The following is a 22,273-nucleotide window of genomic DNA, read 5'->3' as shown; positions in this document are numbered from 1 at the left end:
TGGTCTCAATTCTGCCACCCTCTACTGGTTGAAGCAGTCACAATTCTGCCCCAATCCCGGGGGAAGGGGACAAAGACCCTACCTTTTGATGAACGGACAGTCAGAAAATGTACAGCCATCTTTTAAAACCACCAATTGGGGACTGTCCCCAAACCGTGTCCTCACCATCAGACTTGGAGCTGTCCCTAACACCACTGACCCAACCTCAAGTCTCCAGAGAAAGGGCAAGGAAGACACTGGGAACATTTGGGCCAGCTGTTGTAAAGCCCCAAAAGGGGGGAGAAGAGCCCATGAAGGTGCCTAACATGGAATTTGCTGGATCCCATTAATATCTTGAGGTCATTTTTTCAACAAGTACAACAAATACGTCCTAAGCATCTGCTTTGCTATGTTCGAGCGGGGTACAGGGCCTTAAGACAGCAACTCCAAGGGGCTTTATGAGCTCATAGCTTGCAGTCCACTTAGAGGAGGCTGAGTGTAAGAAGCTTTAATACCACGTAAGAATTACAGCATCCGGAGCCCCCTGGGTGGTTCAGTCGGCTAAGTGTCCGACTTCCACTAGGTCATGATCTCAGGGTCCTCAGATCGAGCCCTGTGTTGGGCTCTAAGCTCAGCAGGGAGTCTGCTTCTCCCTCTGCCCCTTCCCATGCTCATTCTCTCTCTCAAATAAATAAATAAATAAAATCTTAAAAAAAAAAAAGAAAAGAATTACAGCATCCAGGGCCACCAAAAACAGAGGCCTCTATATCGTGAATTCCCCCATGCTTCCCAGAAATTTCTGGGTTTTCTCTGATACTAATAGTTTCACACGCTGCAGTCCCCGGTAAGAACAGCCTCCTTGGGACAACTGCTCCTCAGACCAGCGGCACCAAGGACAAGGGTCGCTCTCTCCATTGGGTTAAAGACCAGAGGACGAAGCCAGGGCTGGCTCCTTCCACAGTATCGTTCTACCCCCGTCCCCAAAGCTCACTCTACTTCCCTGTCACCCAGTCCTGGCGGCACTCAAGTGATACTCAGAAGAACTAGAGAAACAAAAAGCAAAAGCAAACGCACTCAATAAATCACCAAAAAATGACAACAAGCGGCAGCCAACAAATGCAGAGACGGGCGATGCAGGAGAATGGGATAAAATCTTCCACAGTCAGATAGGCAGACCGTGGCAGGGGTGACTGACAGATAGAAGGAGAAGCCACAGAGCAGTGAGTAGGACAGGAGACCTGTGACCAAACAGGCTCCTCCTGGTATGAAACCTTTTATTACAACAGCACGCTGAGGGCCCAGCCCACTTCCCTGCACACAGTCCCTGGGAGTAGAGTAAGACTGCTCTTCCCTGGCAGGTCGGACCCAGCTCTGGTGGGCGAGCGAACGGCCCCTCTCTTGGTCCAGAAGAGCACCTGTCCCTTTGGCCAAGCCCTCTCCGAGGCTGGGGTGACGCGCAGAAGGCCCTCTCCTCCGGGGACGCCCAGGCTCACACAGTCCACTTCAAGCACCTGCAGGCAGAGGAAGGCCAGGATGAGGAGGTCTGGGGGCCCTCGGGGCTACAAGGGAGAGGATGCGGGCCTCGGGGAGAGGGGAGAGGAGGGGGTGCTCCGAGCTCACCTGGTCTCCTGGTGGGTTCCCAGGCAGCGCACGGTGCAGTACCGGGCGCCGCAGCTGACACACGTGTAGGGGGAGGGGAAGCCGCAGACGGCACAAAAGGGGCGCTGGGGCCGGGCCGGGGGTCCTGCACAGGCTGTCAGGTAGTTGGGGCCCTCGGCCACACTCAGGTTCTGCGGAGACAAGGGGAAGGGTCCACAACGCCCTGCCCACCCACGTACCAAACACCCACCCCAGACCAGGACCTCTACGGGCTCGTTTCTTCCCCGTGGGGCCCTCCCAGCCGCTGGGCCGGCCCCCCCCTCACCTGCTCCTCCAACAAGGCCTGAAAGTTCTTTCGGAAGCGCAGTTTAAAATGATCGCCTCGAGTTTTCTTCTTTTTCTTTCCTACAAAGGAAGGGCAATTACGGTTTACCCCCTGAACGACGAGGGGGTTAGGGGCACCAACCTCCTCCACACAGTTAGAAATCCGTGTGTAATTTTCAGCTCCCCCAAAACAACTCCAAATAGCCTACTGTTGACCGGAAGCCTCCCTGATAACAATAAACAGGCGGTTCACACAAATTGTATACGTTATATGTATTACAGACTGTATTCTTACAACAAAGCTAGAGAAAACAAAGTATTAAGAAAATCGTAAGGAAGGGGTGCCTGGGTGGCTCAGTCGTCAAGGATCCTGGGATCAAGCCCGCATCGGGCTCCCTGCTCGGCTGGGAGCCTGCTTCTCCCTCTCCCACTCCCTCCGCTTGTGTTCCCTCTCTCGCTGTCTCTCTCTCTGTCAGATAAATAAAATCTTTAAAAAAAAAAAAAGAAAAGAAAATCCTAAGGGAGAGAAACGACATTTATAGGACAGGACTACAAAAACCCACGTACAAGCAGACCTGCACAGTTCAAACCCGTGCTGTTCAAACGTCAAGTGCAGTTACTTGGCACATGCCAAGAAAAGCCCCATCTTTCTCTGCACCCTCATTCCCGACACCCATGAGTCCACTTCCTGCCCACGTGCTCCCCTGGGTTCCGAGTTGGCCTCTTCCTCCCACGTGTGTCCCTCCCCTCACTTCTCCAACCAGCACCTACACGCATCTCATGCTCCCCTAAGGCTCTGTGTCAGAGCCGGAAGGGCTCTGGGAGCTCAGCTCCTCCCTGTGCTGTATTCTCCATCTGCTAGAGGAAGCAGAGGCAGGGAGGGGAGAGCGGCTGGCTCAGCGCCGCAGGAGCCAGTCCCGGGCAGAGCCAGAGGAGCTCCCCTGTCACCTGCCCACCCCCCAGCCCGATGTCCTTCTACAGTCCTGAGCTGGGCAGACTCCTCCCACTTCCTCCCGCCCTTCCTCCTCCTCCACCCGCCTCACCGGTGTCTGCATCATCATCAAACTGAGGCAGCCTTTTGCCGAGCTGGGGGAGTCCCGCATGGGGGTCGTCCTGGAAGTTGTCGTTCTCCAAGGCCTCGAGCTGCCTGTTGATGCGGCGCTGTCGCGCGGCCCTGTCTAGCACCCGCCGCTGTCCAGGGTCCTGGGAGCGAACTGGATGGGGCAGAGCCAGAATCACGGGGGCACAGGAGGAGAGAAGCTAGGGTGGCCTCAGCCTTTCCTCCCAATCCCCAGACCCAACCAACGAAATGCCTCCTGGAGACCTCTCACAGCTGGCAGAAATCACACAACCACGCAGATGGGGACCACGATACACTCTGGGCTTCCTGCCTCCACTGGGACTTTAATGCATCCCGCCTTCATCCTCAGCAACCCCATTTCCTGCCACAAAGGACACGGGCCACATGTAGAGAAGCTCATCTTTCAGCCCACCCTCAAATATAAATGTATGGGCACCCACCTTCCCTCTGTTCCAAGTGGATGCACCCCCACACACACCAAGTCCCACTGCTAAACCCGACCCTTCACCTCCAACTCGAGTCCTTCCCTCCCTCCTGCATCTTCAACCCCTCTTCCCCCACAGGTATTTTCCTTTCACTGGAAAAACCTGCCAAACTCTCACATGTCAACCCAACATCACAGTGACTCATCTTTGAGAGAATGATCCATGGGATGTTTCATTTCTTCATCTCCCATCCACTCCTCAACCCCCAGCAAACTGACTCCCATTCAGTGGAAACCATTCACATTCAGGACCCCGGTGACCTCATAAGGCCAAATCCAGTGTGTATTTCTACAATCCTCCTTTTAAGACACCTTGAGACTGTACCGATTATTTCCCTTGGGTGGAAAGAATGCTCTCATTTGCTTCCTTGACATGACTTCAGGTTTTCCTTATGGTTATAGACACTCAATGAATATGCGTTTTTTTAAAAGATTTTATTTATTTATTTGACAGAGAGAGACCCAGCGAGAGAGGGAATGCAAGCAGGGGCAGTGGGAGAGGGAGAAGCAGGCTTGCCGTGGAGCAGGGAGCCGGATGCAGGGCTCGATCCCAGAACCCTGAGATCATGACCTGAGCCGAAGGCAGACGCTTAACAACTGAGCTACCCAGGCGCCCCCGAATATGCGTTTAATAAAGAGATATTTTGTGCAGAATTAACAGACCCCAGTGAACAACTGGAATGGTAATAAGAGAGAAGTTTAAAACGGTGAGGTCAGCAGGTGATTTCCTACAGCTGACTGAACAGCCAACAGTTGTGGGGCTCAGGAGAAAGTTCAAAATTGACAGCACCACTTTTGGTGTCATTCGCTTTTGGGTGAGAGTTAGAGCCCCATGTTTGGGGTTTAAATCCCAGGAAGAGTAAAAAGATTGAGAAAGAGATGGGGACAGCCCTCTTCTTAGCAGGGAGAGAGTAGGCCACATGAGAGACTTAGAAGAGTAGCCAGAGATGGCCCCACTGACGCTGTAGCTCAAAATTTAAAATCTTCCCATCCAAGTCCGCTTCTCCTCCTGTACACTCTTTAAGTAAATGGAACCATCTACACAGACATCCTAAGCAAGAAACCCAGGAGTTATTTTAAACCTCTCTCTTTATCTCTCTTTATCAGGGTCTGATAATTCTACACAAAATATCTCTTTATTCATTCAACAAATACTCACTGAGTGCCTGTAATCATAATAATAGCATCTACACTAAGCTCTTTGTGTAAGAGCTTTAACCCTTTATCAACCTTATGAGAGAGAGATTATCATCCCCAGCTTACTGAAGTTCAAAGGTTAAGAAGCGTGTCCAAAGCTCACATAGCTAGTACGTGGCTGGTCAGAATTCTGATCCAGAACTGCCCAGCTCTGGATCCCTGCATACTGCCTCCCCTCCAAGTGCCCGGCAGTGCGCTAGGCCCCGGGAATACAGGAGCTTACAGTCAGGTGGGGAATACAAATGATCAAATAAACACGCAGAGTACAGCATAGTATATGCTCGCACAAGGAAGTACAAAGTGCTATAGAGCACATGCCAGAAACACCTAATTTGGCCTTGGTGTAGTCAGAAGATTTTCCAGAGGAAAGAAAGTCTAGGTTGAGATCTGACTGAGGAATAGATGTTAGCTTGGTTGGGGAAGAGGGAAGGGTGTGTCAGGCCTTTGTACCAGCATGAGAGAAAGCTTGGATGGGAGACCATGGTACCTTCAATAAATTATAAAAAGCTCAGAAGGGCTGCTATATAAAGTATGCTGGGGTGGGGTGGGGGGAGACTGTGGATATAATGTCAGGCAGACCATTAAAAATCTTACCTTTAAGTATCTAAAGGAATTTGGATTTGGAGATTTACAGTGAGAAAAACGGAGATCCAGCAAAGAGTCCTTTTAAGAAAGGACTGACATGATTGGAGGGCGTCTGGGTGGCTCAGTTGGTTAAGCGACTGCCTACAGCTCAGGTCATGATCCTGGAGTCCCGGGATCCAGTCCCGCATTGGGCTACCTGCTCAGCAGGAAGTCTGCTTCTCCCTCTCCCGCTCCCCCCTCTTGTGCTCTCTCTCTCACTCTCTCTCTCTCAAATAAATAAATAAAAAATCTTTAAAAAAAAAAAAAAGAAAGGACTGACATGATTGGATTGATTAAAATCAATCTGGCTGAGTGTTCCACCCACATCTCCTCTTGGTGGGGGGAGGGGGGGACTAAACTACTCCATCCTTCCCTAACTGGCCTTCCAGCCTCTACACCTGTGCTGTACAATAAGGTTGCCACTACTCTCACGTGGTCATTCAAATTCGATGTAGATTAAGTAAGATTAAATAAAATGTAAAATTCAGTTCCTCGGTGGCACTAGCCACATTTCACATGCTCAAAAGCCACATGTGGCTAAAGCCTGCCATGCTAAACAGTGCTGATTAAGACCATTCCTACCATTCTAGAAAGTTCCACCGTACAGTGCTGCTCCGTACTGAAGCCAGAACTGCCTTTCTAAAAGATATATCTGTCTCGGTTATGCCCCTGCCTTAAAAGAGCCGTTGGTGATTCTCCACAGAACTGAAACTCTCCGGCTGTGTACAGAATGCCTTTCAAGTGCACCCCTCCCCAGCCCTCCAGACTCTCCTACTATTCCTCCACAAGCCCCGAACTGTGAACGTGGCTTCCTAATCGACTTGCTTTTTCTCGCTCTCCTGCCTTTGCACGCGCGGTTCACGCTGCCGGGAATGAGCCTCGGCGCACCTGCACTGAGCGAAACCGTGACTCGACTTTCAAGATTCAATCCAAGCATTTTTTTCTCCCTCCAAGCCTTCCCTGTCCCCTCGGTCCCAGAAGCCAAGTTAGGTGCCACTCCTCCCCGCGCCCAGGAGCTATGCACCCCTCTGCCGTCGCACGTATCACTCTGAAATGCAGGCAGGCCTGCGTGTCTGTCCCCCTCCCAGAGAGCCAGCTTCTGGATGATGGGGACCTTTTTCCTCTCTCCATCCCCAGCGCAGGCATGGAGCGGGCATCAATACAACATGAATGGATGGCCTAAGGGGCTACCCCGACGCCAGGACCCGAGGGCGGGGGAAGGGATTAAGATTAATAACTGGGTGAGAACCCCCTAGGCCAGGGTCGGGTCTGGGAGGAGGTAGGGGGCCAACCTCCCAGGGGCTCACATACCCGAAGTTTTCTTCTCCACCATTTCCACAACACAGCTGACGGAAGAGCCTACTGCGCACGCGCGCTAAACCACCCGCTGCGGGAGGGGGTGACATCACTTCCGGAAGCGCGCGCGCAGAGTAATCCCAATGGAATTCCTATGCGTCCGCATTTTACGTGGTGTTGCCCAGGAGACGAGGAAGCTTTCCGCCATATTTTATAGGGGCAAAACCACTTCCGGCCTGAGTGTAGTTGTGTATTTTGTGGGACCCCCGAAATGGATCACTTTAAAGAGGTGGTGCCAGTGGTCTTTTGAGAAATGTCATTTTCCTCTCGTGCTTCTGAAGATGCCACCATCACAAAGGCAACCCCTGGAGTTTCTCCCGGGGGAGGTAGAGATGATGGGCTGGACTACCAAAGTGGGCAGGCTTGAGTGGGCAATCCGAGAGGCCCCCGGGGACCCTCTGCCGAAACCTCAACCCCCACGCCCCTGGGGCCGCTGACTCCTCGGCCTTCTCCCTCCTTGCCGCCCGCTCCTCCACTCGTCTCCGCTCTGCGCGCCCCCACCGCCGAGCTCTCCCAGCCTTCCGCCCCGCAGCTCCGTGCAGGGGTGTGGCAAAGACCCGCCTCCGCATCCCGCCCGACCTGCAGGGGGTCACTTCCCCTCTCCGGGTTTCAGTTTCCTCATGTGTCAGGAGGCGCTGCGCCGGGCTGGCTCTCACCAAAGTCCTCGGCTCCGGATCGCTGGCCCGAGCCCCCGCCCCTCCCCCGCTTCCCGGCCGGGCGCCCCCTCAGCTGGCTCCGCGCAGCCCGCGCGCTCACGCCCGGGGACAATCCTCGCCTTGTCTGCGGCGCCCGCTTCTCGAGTTCTCAGTAGCCTCGGGCTACGCCTTTTTTCCAGGGCGGCGCCCTATCCCTGCTCCTCCTCGCGGCTGGCCGCACTGCAGCCCCCGTCCCTCTTCCCAGAGCCCCTCCCCGGAGTTGGGATCTCGGCGCACGGCCCCAGAGCCCTGCGGGCCTGTGTGCCGTCTCCGCCCGCTCCCCGCCATGGCCGCCTCCGGCCCGGGACTCCGGCTCCTGCTGGGGCTCCTGCTGCTGCTGCAGCCGCCGCCTGCGATCTCGGCCTCCGACCGTCCCCGGGGCAGCGACCCGGTCAACCCAGGTGAGAGCCCCGGGAGCGCCGACTGGGTGCCGGGTTTGCGTGCCTGCCCGCGGGGCCGGGGAAGGGGTCGCGGCCTGGAGGGGGTGGCCAGCCTCTCCCACGCCGTGCGCCCCCCACCGGGCGAATCACGCGGCCCCCCCCCACCCTGGGCTGGGATTTCCAGGCTGCCATGTGAACTGACCCCGAATTCCTGGGTGTTACTCCCATCCAGCTCTCCACTGGGGCCAAAGTTCCCCTGGTTGCGAAGAGTTTAAGAGAGAATCGGAAAAAAAGAGGACAGGAGCAGAGTCGGAGGGAGGGCAAGGGGGTCTGCGGTGAGCGGAGGGCGGGGGGCGGTGAGCTGGGTTGAGTGGGTCCCGAGCGCCAGTTCCCGGCTGGTGACAGAAAAGCTGCTGGTGATCACGGTGGCCACAGCCGAGACGGAAGGATACCGGCGTTTCCTGCGGTCCGCGGAGTTCTTCAACTACACAGTGCGGGTGAGGAGAGGAGGGGCGGGAGGAGAGGAGGGGCGGGAGGAGTGGGCTGAGGGCTGGATGCCTGGGGCCCCACGGTGAGCCTGGTCAGGAGGGCCCAGCCCGCCGGCTGATGGCGGGTCTCCCCGACAGACCCTGGGCCTGGGAGAGGAGTGGCGAGGGGGTGATGTGGCCCGAACGGTTGGTGGAGGACAGAAGGTCAGGTGGCTGAAGAAGGAGATGGGGAAATACGCAGACCGGGAGGATATGGTCATCATGTTTGTGGACAGGTAAAGGGGCTGCGGATGCGGAGCAGGGGGAGGGGCAAGCAGGAGGAGGGGGTGAGGAGCCCGAGGTTCCTAGTGGCGCGTCCTGTTCACGCCCCCTTTTCCTCACCCAGCTACGACGTGATTCTGGCTGGCAGCCCCTCGGAGCTGCTGAAGAAGTTCGTCCAGAGTGGCAGCCGCCTGCTCTTCTCTGCGGAGGGCTTCTGCTGGCCCGAGTGGGGCCTGGCAGAGCAGTACCCTGAGGTGGGCACGGGGAAGCGCTTCCTCAACTCTGGTGGTGAGTGGCAGAGTGCCCAAGGCGGGGGGGGGGGGGGAGGGGGGGGGGGGCATGGAGCATTCCAGGGGCCCGAGGACTAGAGAGGGGGAGTGGGAACGGGTCCCTGGGACCCCGAGAGTCTTGGAGTCACCACCCGCCCACCCCGACAGGATTCATTGGCTTTGCCCCCACCGTCCACCAAGTCGTCCGCCAGTGGAAGTACAAGGATGACGATGATGACCAGCTGTTCTATACGCGACTCTACCTGGACCCTGGGCTTAGGGTAGGGAGCAGCGGTGGAGGGGGCACTTGCAACTCCATGCGGGCTGAAGGGCAGATGAGGGGGATGGGGCTTTAGGGAGGCTGTAGAAAGAGTGGGAAATGATGGCCCACCCCATCTCATCCCATCCAGGAGAAACTCAGCCTCAATCTGGATCATAAATCCCGGATCTTTCAGAACCTCAATGGGGCTTTAGGTGAGGAAAAAGGGCTCTACTTCTGTGATTTTATTTAACACAACAATCCTACAAAGGGAGGGCCACCTGTTGTGGGGGAGGAAAATGCCTCCCTGAGGGACTGGTGACTTGCCCAGGTCACTGGGTAGTAGGGTGAAACTCCCCAGGGTGGCGGGAGTCTGGTCAGTACCCTCAGGAGAGAGACGGTGGCCGCTCCCCGCCCCCCCTGGAGCCACAGTCCTTCATCCTCTAGAGAAGGATGGGCTCCCCGCCCCACTCCATATTTAGAAGCATCTGTTGCTTGGCAGCTTTGAGAGGAAAAGAGTCTAAAGCTGGGCTTTTCTTCCCCAGATGAGGTGGTTTTAAAGTTTGATCGGAATCGTGTGCGCATCCGGAATGTGGCCTATGACACACTTCCCGTCGTGGTCCATGGGAACGGTCCCACTAAGGTGCTCCAATGGTTTATACCCTCAGCCCCCCCGCCCCTGCCCCAGTCAGACCTGGCCCCCGCCCCTGCATACCTCTAGCCCTTCCAAGCAGCCAGTCCTCCCCAGCCCCAGCGGCAGAGGTGCCGGGAGAGGTTCTAAGTGTCCATCTCTCCCCTCCCTGCCCTGTCCCCTGCCTGTCCACCTGACCCTCCTCACCTCTGCTGCTGGACTCCTTTGCTTCCTCCTCTCACTGCCTCTCCCAACAGCTCCAGCTGAATTACCTGGGAAACTATGTCCCTAATGGCTGGACTCCCCAGGGAGGCTGTGGGTTCTGCGGCCGGGACCGGAGGACACTCCCGGGGGGGCAGGTGAGGAGGGGTGCTGGAGGGGCGGGGGGGGGCGTGGGCAGGACCAGGTACTGAGGCAGAGGGTGCAGGGAGAGCATGCTGGGCAGCAGCACACGGGCCAGAGCTCCTGGGGACTCCCAACCTGGCAGGGTGGTGGAGGACACACCAGTTTGGGGGCCTGGGCTGTTCTCTGAGCCCCATCGTGTCGTATCTTCCAGCCTCCCCCCCGGGTGCTTCTGGCTGTGTTTGTAGAACAACCTACCCCGTTCCTGCCCCGCTTCCTGCAGCGGCTGTTCCTCCTGGACTACCCCCCCCGACAGGGTCACCCTCTTCCTGCATAACAATGTGAGAAACCCCAGCAGCCTCTCCCTTGTGCGCCCTCCCAGGGGACTCTGCCCCTGCCCCGACTGGAACTGCCACCCACCCAGACTCCTTCCTACACCCTTTCTCTCACCACCTTCCCCCTCCTGGGCCTCGGGCGCCATCTTTTCTGCCCTCTCCACCCCCCTCCCTCTCCCCCCCCCCCGCCCCCCGGCGGTGTACCCCGCGCCCCCCATTGCCGACTCCTGGCCGCAGCTCCAGGACCACTTCTCAGCTGTGAAGCTGGTGGGGCCAGAGGAGGCCCTGACGCCAGGCGAGGCCAGGGACATGGCCATGTGAGTGAGCACTGGGCGGGGAGGACGGGTGAGGGCCGAGGGGTGCTGCCAGCCACTGCACCCAATCCCTTCCCTCTCCATGTGCCATGCAGCCTGGGTCAGCCTCCACGGGGGCGCCCCCCAGCCAGGAGAACCTCGGGGTCTGGGGGAAGCAAGCACACCCCCCCTCCCCCCGTAGTCTTCCTCCTCTCCTCCTGGTGCTTCTACCCGCTTTCTTCTTCCCCTCCTCTGCAGGTGGGGGGGGGGCGTTCTCCTACCTGCCACACAGTCCCCTCCTCCCCCCGCCTGCTCCTGTTTTAGCTCCTCTGTTCATTGATCTGTCACCTCCAGGGACACTTGTCGGCAGGACCCGGAGTGCGACTTCTACTTCAGCCTGGATGCTGACGCTGTCATCACCAACCAGCAGACCCTGCGCATCCTCATCGAAGAGAACAGGTCGCTTGCCCGGCTCGGCCACAGGGTCCCCAGATAGTCTCGGGGGAGTCCCCACCTCCTTCCCGGAGCCCAGGGCTCACCCCTGCCCCGCCCTCACCTCTGCCTGTCCACAGGAAGGTGATAGCGCCCATGCTGTCCCGGCACGGGAAGCTGTGGTCCAACTTCTGGGGAGCCCTGAGCCCCGACGAGTACTATGCCCGCTCGGAGGACTACGTGGAGCTGGTGCAGCGGAAGCGAGTGTGAGTCCTGCCGGGGGCCGCAGCCCCTCTCCTCCAGCCCGGGCCCGCAGACGCCTGCGCCTCCCCCCCCCGCGCCCGAGGCCCCCCCAGTCGCAAGGGCACAGCTGTGGAGCTGGGCTGACTGTGCAGCCAGCCTGAGGTGTTGTGACAGGGAAGCCGGTGGACCTTCTGGCTTGGAGAGTGGGGGTGCCCTGAGGGAAGGGGCTCCTGGGTTGAATTGGGCAGCCTTGGGGGAGGGTCACCCACCTAGCTGACGCCAGTGTGGGTGCCTCCAGGGGCGTGTGGAATGTGCCCTATGTAGCCCAGGCATACATGATCCGTGGTGAGACCCTGAGGACAGAGCTGTCCCAGAGGGAGGTGTTCTCGGGCAGCGACACTGACCCAGACATGGCCTTCTGTAAGAGCCTGCGGGACAAGGTGAGTGGGGCCTGGGCGCCTGAAGCCAGGGTGCTGGGAAGCAGCCAGCTGTGTCTCCTTACACCCCCCCCCACCCTGCCCGCCAGGGCATCTTCCTCCACCTCAGCAATCAGCACGAATTTGGCCGCCTCCTGGCCACTTCCCGGTATGATACCGACCATCTGCACCCTGACCTCTGGCAGATCTTCGACAACCCCCTGGTGAGTGCCTGACGTCTTGCTCAGAGAACGGGACATGCCCTTCACTATAGGAGGGCGCACGCACGCATGTCCTCGCTCCCAGGCTCCGCTCCTGCCTGGGGAGAGGTGGTCGTGGTCGTGGTGCTGGGGCTTCCTGGGTGGGACTGGAGGGAGTGAAGAGGGCACACATCAAGGTGCGCACCCCTCCCCATCCTCCCCCAGGACTGGAAGGAGCAGTACATTCATGAGAACTACAGCCGGGCCCTTGAAGGGGAGGGGCTTGTGGAGCAGGTGAGCCGCGAGCAGGACCCCTGACCGCCCTGGTGGCCACCGCCCCTGAGTCCACTGGCTGGATTAGTGGTTCCCAAACTAACTTCCCTCAGACAGATAAAGGCAAAGGCTGAGCAGATAGGCCTTCGGCTCCCCGCCCTGCCGCTAATCAGAGCGATCCTTTCTTGTTTATTGGGCCTATTAGTGTTGTGGGTGAAATGACAGTTTTGTAAAGAAGCCCCAAACCTGGGATTCTGGAACCTTCCTGCCTTCTGTGCCGGGTCCCCTGCACTGCTCCCACCTTCTCCGGCCCCGCCTTTCCTGGCCCATCCCCATGCTCAGATCCCCGTTCCTCCAGCTTCTCCCATCTCCCGGCTTCTCTTTCTGCTCCCTGCTTTCGCTCCCCTGGGTTGGCTGCCTGTCTCCTCCGGAGAGGTCTGCAAGCATTCCCCGGCCCTGTTGTTCTTCCTCTGTCGGTCCTCAGCCGTGCCCAGATGTGTACTGGTTCCCGCTGCTGTCCGACCAGATGTGCGACGAGCTGGTAGAGGAAATGGAGCATTACGGCCAGTGGTCAGGAGGCCGGCACGAGGTGAGAGGGGCCGGGGCAGGGGAGGAGGCGAGGGCCACCGGGCGAGGGAGGTGCGGCTGTGATGGAGGGGAATGGAATCAAGAGAGTGGGAGCAGAGAAGGGGACCCCCGGGGGGGACCCACAGGGGGCACAATTGCGTGTGTGTGCGTGTGCCTTCATTCAGGAACTCCTTCCTGGGGCACGCAGGTCCCAGACACTGGCTACTGGCCTAGGCGATGTGGCACGTTGAGCTGTCCTGGTCGAGCCCTGCCCTCCGGCCCCTCACCCGCTAGAGTCAGTAACAATAGCCCCGCTCCTGAAGGCTGACGGGCAGCCCAGATGCTGTGGGAGTCACAGGAGGGGCTTTGGCCCAGACGTGGGGGGACCGAGGGGCTTCACAGAAGAGGTGACATCTTCAGGGCCAGGGGGAGTGAGTCAGGCTAAGTGGTCGAGGCTGCCAGACCCGGGTCACACAAGCTTTCAGGCCTGAGAGCGAGAGGAGGGGGAAGCTGGCGCAGCCCTGTTGGGGCTCAGTGCCCACCGCCCACAGGACTCGAGGCTGGCGGGAGGCTACGAGAACGTGCCCACCGTGGACATCCACATGAAGCAGGTGGGCTATGAGGACCAGTGGCTGCAGCTGCTGAGGACATATGTGGGACCCATGACAGAGAGCCTGTTCCCAGGCTACCACACCAAGGTGGGCCGCCGCCCCTGCTACCCTGCCTCTACCTTCCCACACCTGGGTCCTGGCTGGAAGTCTCCCCATGGCGCCGTTTCAGCCCCCGTAGCATCCGGAGCCTCGTGGAAAGGGCTTCTGCAGGAGGGCAGCCGGGAGGAGTTAGCAGAGAAACCCCCGCGGCCCTCCCCCTACCACCCTCCTCAGAAGGCCCCCGGGACCTCACGGCCGTCCCTCCAGTGTCTCCTGTCACGTCCCCACAGACCCGGGCAGTGATGAACTTCGTGGTCCGCTACCGGCCAGACGAGCAGCCTGCTCTGCGGCCCCATCACGACTCGTCCACCTTCACTCTCAACGTGGCCCTCAACCACAAGGGCCTGGATTATGAGGTGAGCCCCGAGCGCCCTCCCGCGTCAGGGCACCAGCAGGGCCCCTCCACACGTGCACGCGTGCGCACATGCACGCACCTGAGCCCCCGGGACTTTGCTGTCCTGCCCCCTGATGACCCCTACACACCCTTCAGTCACCCGCCCTGCCCCACGGCACGTCCTCTTCATGTTTCTAGTTACTTCGAAGGTGCCATCTCCTGGACCTCTTCCAGGCTGTGTGCCTTGCCGCGCCCCCCCGTGCCTCCCTTGTGTGCCGACACCCCAAAACCCCGTGCCTGCCTCTCTCCCCACTGTGGCAGCCAGCCCCCCAGCCCCCTGTCTGCTCACTGTCCACTTCCGTTCCCCTGTCCTCTTCCAGGGAGGCGGCTGTCGCTTCTTGCGCTATGACTGCATCGTCTCGTCCCCGCGGAAGGGCTGGGGCCTCCTGCACCCCGGCCGCCTCACCCACTACCACGAGGGGCTGCCCACTACTCGGGGCACTCGCTACATCATGGTGTCCTTTGTCGACCCGTGACACTCAACCACTCTGCCAAACCTTCCCCGCCGTTGTGCCTTCCTGCGCCCCCCTCTTTGGAGATGGGGGTCTGTCTGGCGCCTCCCTTCCTGAGTGGATGTTCGGCGTGCCTGGGACTGAATGTGTCGCCTCCCCCCCCCAACACACGGCCCTCTCAGGAAGCTCCTGGAGCCCCCTTGCCCCTCCCCACAGTCCCCAAAGATTCATGGGGAGAAGGCTTCTGGGGCTCCCCATACAATAAATTATTGTTTCTCAGCCTCCCTCCCAATAAAGGAGGATTTGTAACTAGTGAGTCCGTGTCCGTCTTTCCCCTCCCCGCTGACCTCGTATCCCTCCTGCCCCCAGAGTGGAGGGAAGACCTGGAGCTACTCCAAAGAAAAAGAACAGAGAGGAAAAGGCAGAAAGCAGATGGTAGAGCAGCGTGGGAACCGAGAAGCTTCCCTGGATCCCATTTCTCACTCTGCTGTATTGCCTAGGGGTTGGGGGGGAGCCTGAGAAGGGCCAGGCACCGAGGGCTTCACTTAGATTCAGGTGAAAGCCCACCCTGGCCTCCCCCAGCCTCTTCTCCCTGGCGTTTTCTCATCCCTTGAGGGCATCTTCTTCCTTGCATGAAGCAAGGGGGTGGCAGAGCCCTGAGCTGGCCTCTTGGGACAGTGCTAAGGGAAGGGAGGCCCCCTGGAAGCATGTGTTCCAAGGGAAGACACAGGGGGCTTCTGGGACCCAAGCTTTTAGTCAGGGAGGATCAGGAAAAGGGAAGCCTTGGAGGGTCATCCCAAGAAAGCTTCCTGGAAGAGGGGAATGGAAAGTAGCCTTGAAAAAGAGGTGAGACCTCCTGAGAGTTGATGTCTTCCAGCTTCTGGGGGGCCATCAAGCCCTTGCTAAGCCAGCGAAACCCCTGGAGGCACCCTGAGGACCTCAGGCCATGTTCCTTTAGCTTGATCCTTCGCAGGTCCTAGCACCAGCCTACCTTCCTGAATGTCTCTCCCAACTGGTCCCCTGCAGAAGCCTTTTGAAAACCAAATGGGCCCATTTGCTGGTCCTTGGACATTTCTTGCCTCCAACACCTCACGTGCAATCCACCCCTTTCTTGCTATTGCCCGGACTCCCAGGAAAACCTCCTCTGTGAAGCCTTCCTTCCTGACAGGTGGGACTGGTCCCCCTTCCGTGTGGACTGAGCATCTCTCTGGCCAGACTTTTCAGTGCATCTCACCCGGTCTCCCTGCGGATGGAAGTGGGCTGAGCAGGGACAGGAGACATTACTTCCTGGGGTGGGGCGAGGGGCAACCCACAGGAGAGTGAAGCAGGGGGCAGGACAGAAAGGGTGAGCCAGGCTGAGTGGCATTGGACGCTGCCTCATCCTGTCTCCTACCATGCTCATTTACTGAGCATCCCTCACCTGCTGGGCACCTGTCACAGGGTTAGGGTTGATGAGAACAACAGCTGTCTTCTTGTGGCTCACAGCTGGGGGTAGACCTTAGCCAGAAAATCACCACGAAGGAGGGAACATGGGAAAGTATTTTATGCCAGGAGAGAATGGGACAGAAGATGTATGTCAGACTTGCCTAAAGAAGTGACATTCCCTGACCCGGAGAGGGTCCACGTCTCTGGCCCGTGTTGGGGAGGGCCCCGGCCATGTGAGGACTGGTCCCCGCATACTTGGAGGGTGTGCCCTTTTGGGCTGGCCAATTGCTGGCCTTTCTGGCCATTCCTGCTGGAATGTCTCCCCACAGAAGCCTAAGTTACTCCTTAGGGGCCAGACCAGGGCAAAAAGGGGTTTCTAGCTGCTCTCACTTGTGTGGGGAGCCCTGCCATTCGTGGTACATACCACCCTGGCAACACCCCATTTCCCCAGACCTCTGCCAGCCAGCTCTTCAGAGGCCCCTCAGAGGCCCAAGGTCCTGACCTCCGCAAGGTCCACACACCCTCACTCCCAGGCTCCTGGCCACGCCCCTGGGCATTTCTGTTTGGTCCTATTGGTCACAACCCTGTGAGCTCGGGCAGTCGTTAACCCTTTCTTGCTGGGGCTCACAAGGGTACAGGGTTCAGGTCAGCAAAGGGGGTGGACACAGGAGCCAAACCAGGGCCAAGGGTCAGGGCCAGCGGGTTGGACCACAGGGAGTGTACTTAAGAGCCCACAGTGGTCCCTATGGGATGTGCCTCCACAGTATGTCAGCCTCCTCCAGCCACCTTGCCGGCGTCTTCAAGTGGTTGCTGTCCTGCGATGGGTCTTCTCCCACTTGGGGCTCGGTGAGGCTCAGCACCTGGCACTCTGCTTCCCTGTTACCAGGAGGGAGGCAGGACAGGGCTCTCTGGGGGCCGCTGAGGGAATGAGAAGGAAATAGCTGGGCAAGAGGGCCTCCAACAGGGACGAGAGGGCAGAGGCAGGTAACTGGGGACTTAAATGCCTGGGTCCTTAATATCCCCCACTCCATCCTCCAGCCCAGGTGTGCCTGGCCATGCTGCTCCTTGCTCTTCTAAGCCGAGCAGGGACACGCCGAGGGCAGGAGGCCGACGATCTGCCTGGGTCCGCAGCTGGGCCATCTGGAGACATTTCCTAGATTGTGTCCCTGTCTTGGTGAGGCCATCCAGGAGTGGTGTGCTGGGTGGGGGCAAGGCTTTGGAATAGACTCTTCTCTGGTTACCCCCCAAAGTCTAATCTCACGGTCAGAGTGGAGTATGTTGCCTCTGCCCCCAGCTGGTTAAAACCGCAGAACTGGATCCCTCTGGCAACTACCTCTTCAGCTTCCACCCTCACGGGGTCCTGGTCACCAGGGCCTTCAGCAACTTCTGCGCGGAGGTCACCGGCTTCTCCAGCCTCTTCCCTGGCCTCCGGCCACACCTCCTCATGCTGCCTTGTTGGTTCTACCTCCCTCTCTTCCCGGACTACATCGTGTGTAGTGGTGAGAAGTGGGGAGATCCCCCAGTCCCTGCTGTGTCACCCCCCACATCCCTGGGGTGGGGGGGTGGGAGCTCCTGGTCCCAGCTCTACCTTCCTGGCGCCCTCCTCCCCCTTTTCTCAAAGCCGCAGGCATCTGGGCCCCCTCTCCCCTCCCCCCAGCTTTGGTGTCCGCTGACCAGGCCAGCGGCTGCCTGTCTGTTGTTCCGGCCTGGGGGCGGCCAGGTGGCGGTCCCGGACTTGGGAGGGCCCCTGGAAGCGCTGGAAGCAAAAGCCGGCGAGCTGATTTTGTGGCTCCGGAATCAGAAGGGCTTTGTCGCGTTGGCGCGGGAACAAGGGTGAGGAAGCCGCAGTGGCCGGGCGGGACGCTCGCGGGCTACCCTGTCGCGGAGGAGCGTGGCGCGCCAGGGAAACCCGGAGTCAGGCGCGCCTCTGCTCTCCCCCAGGGCCTCCCTGGTGCCCTGCTTTCTCCTTCGGGGACAACGAGCTCTTCCAGCAGTTCCCGAACCCTCCCGGCTCGCGGCTGCGGGGCGCCCAGGAGGCGCGGCAGCCGCTGCTGAGCGTGGTCCTGCCGCTGTTTCAAGGTCCCTTGGGCCTCCTCCTGCCTTTCCGCACGCGCATCCACGCCGTCGGTGAGCCCCGGCCTCTGCCCCCTCCGCTCCCCGCCGGCGCACCCGCTCCTGCGGAGCTCCGGCCCCGCGCGCTCCCCGCGCCGGGAGGTGAAGGTCCCTGCCTGCCGGCCACGTCTCGGCCGCGCCTCATCCCCTTTGGCAAGCGGCCAGGCCCTGAACACTGTCCCGGACGGTCGCGCGGCTGGGCGGGAAGGGCACGGGCTGGAGATCCCAACCACCGCCCCTCTGGCGTCCCGTTCTGCCCGCAGTGGGGGCCCCGATCCCGGTGCAGCTGTTCGAGGAGCGCAAGGCGCGCTACGGCCTCCCGCCCACCCGCACCCCCTCCTCGCCTGGGCGCGCCGCCCCCGCCCTCCCGGTGCCCGCGGCGGCCGTGGTGGGGGGCAATTAAACGTGGCAACAGAGCTGCGGTGTGTGCGTGTTTGTGCGGGGCCGTGCCTCCGGGTGATCTTGACCCTCCCGGAGACCGGCACCCAGATCCGGGGCGCGCAGCGGGGGCGTGCCCGGCCGCCCTGGAGATCCCACGGTCTCAGCGGAGCTTCTGGCCCCCGCCGGCGGCTGGGACCCGGTGGGCGGGCTCCCCAGCTCCTTCTGAGCCTCCTCCCCACATCAGTTCCCGGACAGCTGACACACTCACTATATCCCTCACCTATTCCCTGCAGCCTCCCAGCTCCGCCCAGCGACCAGCCCAAACCGACTAACGCTTGCAGCTCAAAGATCATTCTGGGGACGTCTGGGGCTCCGGATCTAGACGCGCGCAACACACCCGCAGTCCCGGGAGAGCCCGAGGGTTTGGCCCATCGGGCAAGAAAGCCTTCCATCGGCCCACCAACCTTCTTCGTTTGTGCTCCGGGCCCTGGAGCCTCGCTGGCAGAGGGCAACGACTGGGACAGGAGTCTCCACAGCCCCGCCGCGACCCCACCATGGAATCCGTGCAGAAACAGTGGCCAGAAGTAGTGAGCGCCTACCAATACGTGCTCACTTTCCTCTTCATGGGTGAGAGGCCTGGTGCCCTGGGGTCCCCAAAGGGAGCAGGGACCTGGGGGAGAAAGGCTGGGGCCCCATTTGCGTGTGTGCCTAAGGGCAAAGGGACCAGGAGAGGGCCAGAGTTCAGGCTGGGAGATGGCTGGGTGCACACCAGCCATCTGTGAGGGGGGAGGAGAGAGCCGCTGCATGGAATGACCCATCTTCCAAAGCTAATGCACTCTTCTTTGTCATCTTTCCCACAGGCCCTTTCTTCTCCCTTCTTGTCCTCTTCCTCCTCTTCACGTCATTCTGGTCCATCTCTGTTCTCTACTTGGTGTGGTTCTTCCTGGACTGGGACACGCCTAACCAAGGTGAGCACTGCTGGGCATGTGCCCAAGGAGCGGAGATGGTGGCCAGGTGCCTCCAGAAATTCTTCAAAGCATCTCTCTGCCCCAAGGTGGAAGGCGCTTTGAGTGGACCAGGAACTGGGCCATGTGGAAACACGCCAGGGATTATTATCCTATCAAGGTGACAGGTTACCCTCCGCAGAGACACTCTTCCTCCTCCCTCTCCTCAACCCCCACCCCCACCCCTACTCACCCCTGCCTATGCCCCCTGGGCTCCCTAAACTCAGACAGTGGGGCATGGGGCAGGGGCTGCCGAGTGGTGTTCCACAGTAGGTTCTCTGTGCTGTGCACTCCATTCAAGGACCTTGAACTCTGAAGTCGGTTAGGGTGGAGGGCAACTCTTTCCAGCTGGTATCCTGCCTTCCACACCTCTTTCCCCTCATGCTACCTAATCCCCTCTGCCCCAAGCTGGTGAAAACAGCCGAGCTGCCCCCTGACCGGAACTATGTGCTGGGTGCCCACCCACATGGGATCATGTGCATCGGAACCTTCTGCAATTTCTCCACCGAGGCCAACAACTTCTCCAAGCAGTTCCCGGGGATTCAGGTCTCATCGGCAGTGCTGGCCTCCCTCTTCCACTTCCCAGTCTATCGTGACTACATCATGTCCTTTGGTGAGCCTCGAGCTGAGTGGGAGGAGGCACCTGTTCCCTCCGCCCACCCTTGACTGCCTCCCACGCCCCTCACACAGGGTCCTGGCCTAAACATTGGCCTGGCTCACAGTGGGCATCAGCGAATAGCTCTGGTTGCAGCAAATGTCCTGCATCCTTGCTGGGAGAGGCACTGTAGGTCACACTGACATGGGCGTGGGGATGGCAGGTTTGGAGGGAATGGGGTGTGGGGCTCACTAGAGGGCGGGTGAGGGGCTAGGCAGCGCAGGAGGGCGTGGTGACCGTCCCCCACCTCCTCACACACGCAGGAATATGTTCTGTGAACCGGTGGAGCTTGGACTTTGTTCTGTCACGGCGCCGGCTCGGGCAGGCTGTAATCATCATGGTTGGGGGTGCCCAGGAGTCCCTGTATGCCATCCCAGGAAAGCACAGCCTCATCCTCCGGAATCGCAAAGGCTTCGTGCGCCTGGCACTGAGGCACGGGTGAGTGGGGTGCAGGTGCCCAGCCCGGGGCTGCTGTTGATGGTCAGAACTTCACATTGTGTCTGCGGCTCTACACTCTTTTGTCCCTACCCATCCAGGACCCTGTAGCCGGGCCTCTGTGTCCCCAGAGCCCACACTGTGCTCCCTGGCGCATGTCAACACTTGAGCACTTTCTCTGTGCCAAGCACCGTGCCCACTTTTGCCAGGCTTCTGCCCTCTCTGAAAGAGCAGGATCATAGTGCAAGTAGCAGGACCTTGGGCTCAGAAGTCCTGGATTCAAAGCCCTTTCTGACACTACCTCAAAGGCGAGACCTTGGACATGTTTCTTTACCTGTGAGATAGGACTGATACTTACCTTGCTACAGTGTTGTAGTTGCAAAGACTCGATGAGAAAATGTATACAGTTGACCCTTGAACAACATGGGTTTGAACTGCAACAGGTCCCTTATACACGGATATTTTTACAATATAGTACTGTAAATGTATTTTCTCTTCCTGATGATTTTCCTTTTTTTAAGATTTGATTCATTTATTTATTTGAGAGAGAAAGCACATGCGTGAGGGGAGGGAGGAGCAGAGGGAGAGGCAGAGAACCTCAAGCAGACTCCACACTGAGTGCAGAGTCCAACTTGGGTTTCGGTTCCACAACCCTGAGATCATGACCTGAGCTGAAGGCAGGCGCTTAACCGACTGAGCCACCCAGGCACCCCTAGCTTACTTTATTATAAGAATACTGTATATAGTACATATACAAAATATTTGTTAATCGACTATGTTATTGGCCATGCTATTAGTAGTTAAGTTTTGGGGGAGTGTTAAGTTATATGAGGATTTTTGGGGTGGGGGTCAGTGCCCCTTACCCCATGTTGTTCAAGGGTCAACATATGAAGGCCCAGGACACAATCATTTCTCAAGAATTGTGAGTCCCTTCGTCCAGATCTTTCTTTGTCATTTGCTTGAAACGGCCTTGGGCAGTGGAATCCGGAGGTGTAGGGAGGGATTTGCGGTTCTGTCTTGGGATGCTCCGAAAGCCACTGGCCTGACCACCCTTCTTTTCTCTCCTTGTCCCTTCCCAGGGCCTCCCTAGTACCTGTGTACTCCTTTGGGGAGAATGATATCTTTAATTTTAAGTTTTTTGCCACAAACTCCTGGCAGTATATGTGCCAGGTCGCCTTCAAGAAAATCATGGGCTTTGTTCCTTGCATCTTCTGGGGCCACGGGCTCTTCTCGGCCAACTCCTGGGGCCTGGTGCCCTTCGCCAGGCCCATCACCACTGTGGGTGAGTGCCCATCTCCAGGCAAGAAAGCTGCTGTTGGCTGTGTGGGCAACAGAGGTCCCCCGCCAACCTCTGTCTCTCCTCTTCCTGCAGTGGGCCGCCCCATCCCAGTGCCCCAGCGCCCGGACCCCACCGAGGAGGAAGTTGACCACTATCACATGCTCTATATGGAGGCTCTGGAGCAACTCTTCGAGGACCACAAGGAAAGCTGCGGTGTTCCAGCTTCTACTCACCTCACCTTTATCTAGCCCTTGCCGTCCCCCCCCACCCCGCCCCCAGCCCTGAGCCCCTCAGCCCAGGGCACCAAGACCCTCCACCTACTGCCTCTCTGGACTGCTCCTTCTCTCCCACCACTATGTTGTAGAATCTGATGCCTGCAGAGCTCGCACCCTGGCTCTGGGGGTAAGGGGGCCCAGGCATGATCCACCCTCATTCTCCTGTATTGCGAAGCTGCTGCTTTGGATTGGGGATCGGAATTCCCCTCCCAGCAAGCCTTAATTCTGCTGCACGACCTTGCGTACGTCTCTTTCCTTTGCTGAGCCCTTTCTCCCTCTGTGAATGAAGGCGTCTGCTTCCCCAAGAGCTGTAGGGCCTTGGGATTAAGTTGCGGCGGGCGGCTCTAGGGAGGGGTTCGCTTTGCAGAGTGAGCTGGAGAAGATAGGATGGATGGTGGAATAGTCAGCCTGAGCAAAAGCTGA

The 22,273-nt window shown here is 58.9% G+C and overlaps 3 protein-coding genes across 3 annotated transcripts; 2 read left to right on the top strand and 1 right to left on the bottom strand.

The window, feature by feature from the left end:
- Positions 1-708: 708 nt before the first annotated feature.
- On the bottom strand, positions 709-6,688 carry ZNHIT1 (zinc finger HIT-type containing 1). Its single transcript, XM_032431212.1, has 5 exons — positions 6,600-6,688; positions 2,946-3,116; positions 1,904-1,983; positions 1,600-1,769; positions 709-1,490 (listed from the first exon to the last, which is right to left on the bottom strand). The coding sequence occupies exons 1-5, from the start codon at positions 6,619-6,621 to the stop codon at positions 1,469-1,471; spliced, it is 465 nt and encodes a 154-aa protein (XP_032287103.1). The 5' UTR covers positions 6,622-6,688; the 3' UTR covers positions 709-1,468.
- Positions 6,689-7,254: 566 nt separating this feature from the next.
- Positions 7,255-14,574, top strand: PLOD3 (procollagen-lysine,2-oxoglutarate 5-dioxygenase 3). The gene is given in 20 exon segments (XM_032430774.1): positions 7,255-7,740; positions 8,125-8,216; positions 8,346-8,482; positions 8,593-8,756; positions 8,906-9,018; positions 9,148-9,211; positions 9,542-9,639; positions 9,885-9,986; positions 10,184-10,273; positions 10,275-10,310; positions 10,500-10,621; positions 10,952-11,056; positions 11,170-11,295; positions 11,571-11,712; positions 11,799-11,912; positions 12,114-12,182; positions 12,646-12,750; positions 13,280-13,426; positions 13,669-13,794; positions 14,153-14,574. Coding segments are annotated over 20 exon segments (2,223 nt in total). The 5' UTR covers positions 7,255-7,625; the 3' UTR covers positions 14,309-14,574.
- A 4,182-nt stretch (positions 14,575-18,756) lies between these two features.
- MOGAT3 (monoacylglycerol O-acyltransferase 3) lies at positions 18,757-21,823 on the top strand. Its single transcript, XM_032430677.1, has 7 exons — positions 18,757-18,829; positions 19,063-19,170; positions 19,257-19,327; positions 19,615-19,819; positions 20,125-20,299; positions 21,376-21,578; positions 21,669-21,823. Exons 1-7 carry the CDS (start codon positions 18,757-18,759, stop codon positions 21,821-21,823), a joined length of 990 nt encoding a protein of 329 aa, XP_032286568.1.
- Positions 21,824-22,273: the final 450 nt, after the last annotated feature.

The sequence above is a fragment of the Phoca vitulina genome, unplaced genomic scaffold (assembly GCF_004348235.1).
Source record: "Phoca vitulina isolate PV1807 unplaced genomic scaffold, GSC_HSeal_1.0 scaffold45, whole genome shotgun sequence".
In the NCBI taxonomy this organism is placed as follows: domain Eukaryota; kingdom Metazoa; phylum Chordata; class Mammalia; order Carnivora; family Phocidae; genus Phoca; species Phoca vitulina.
Note: the sequence above shows the minus strand (reverse complement) of the source record. Positions and strands in the feature narration are given on the sequence as shown.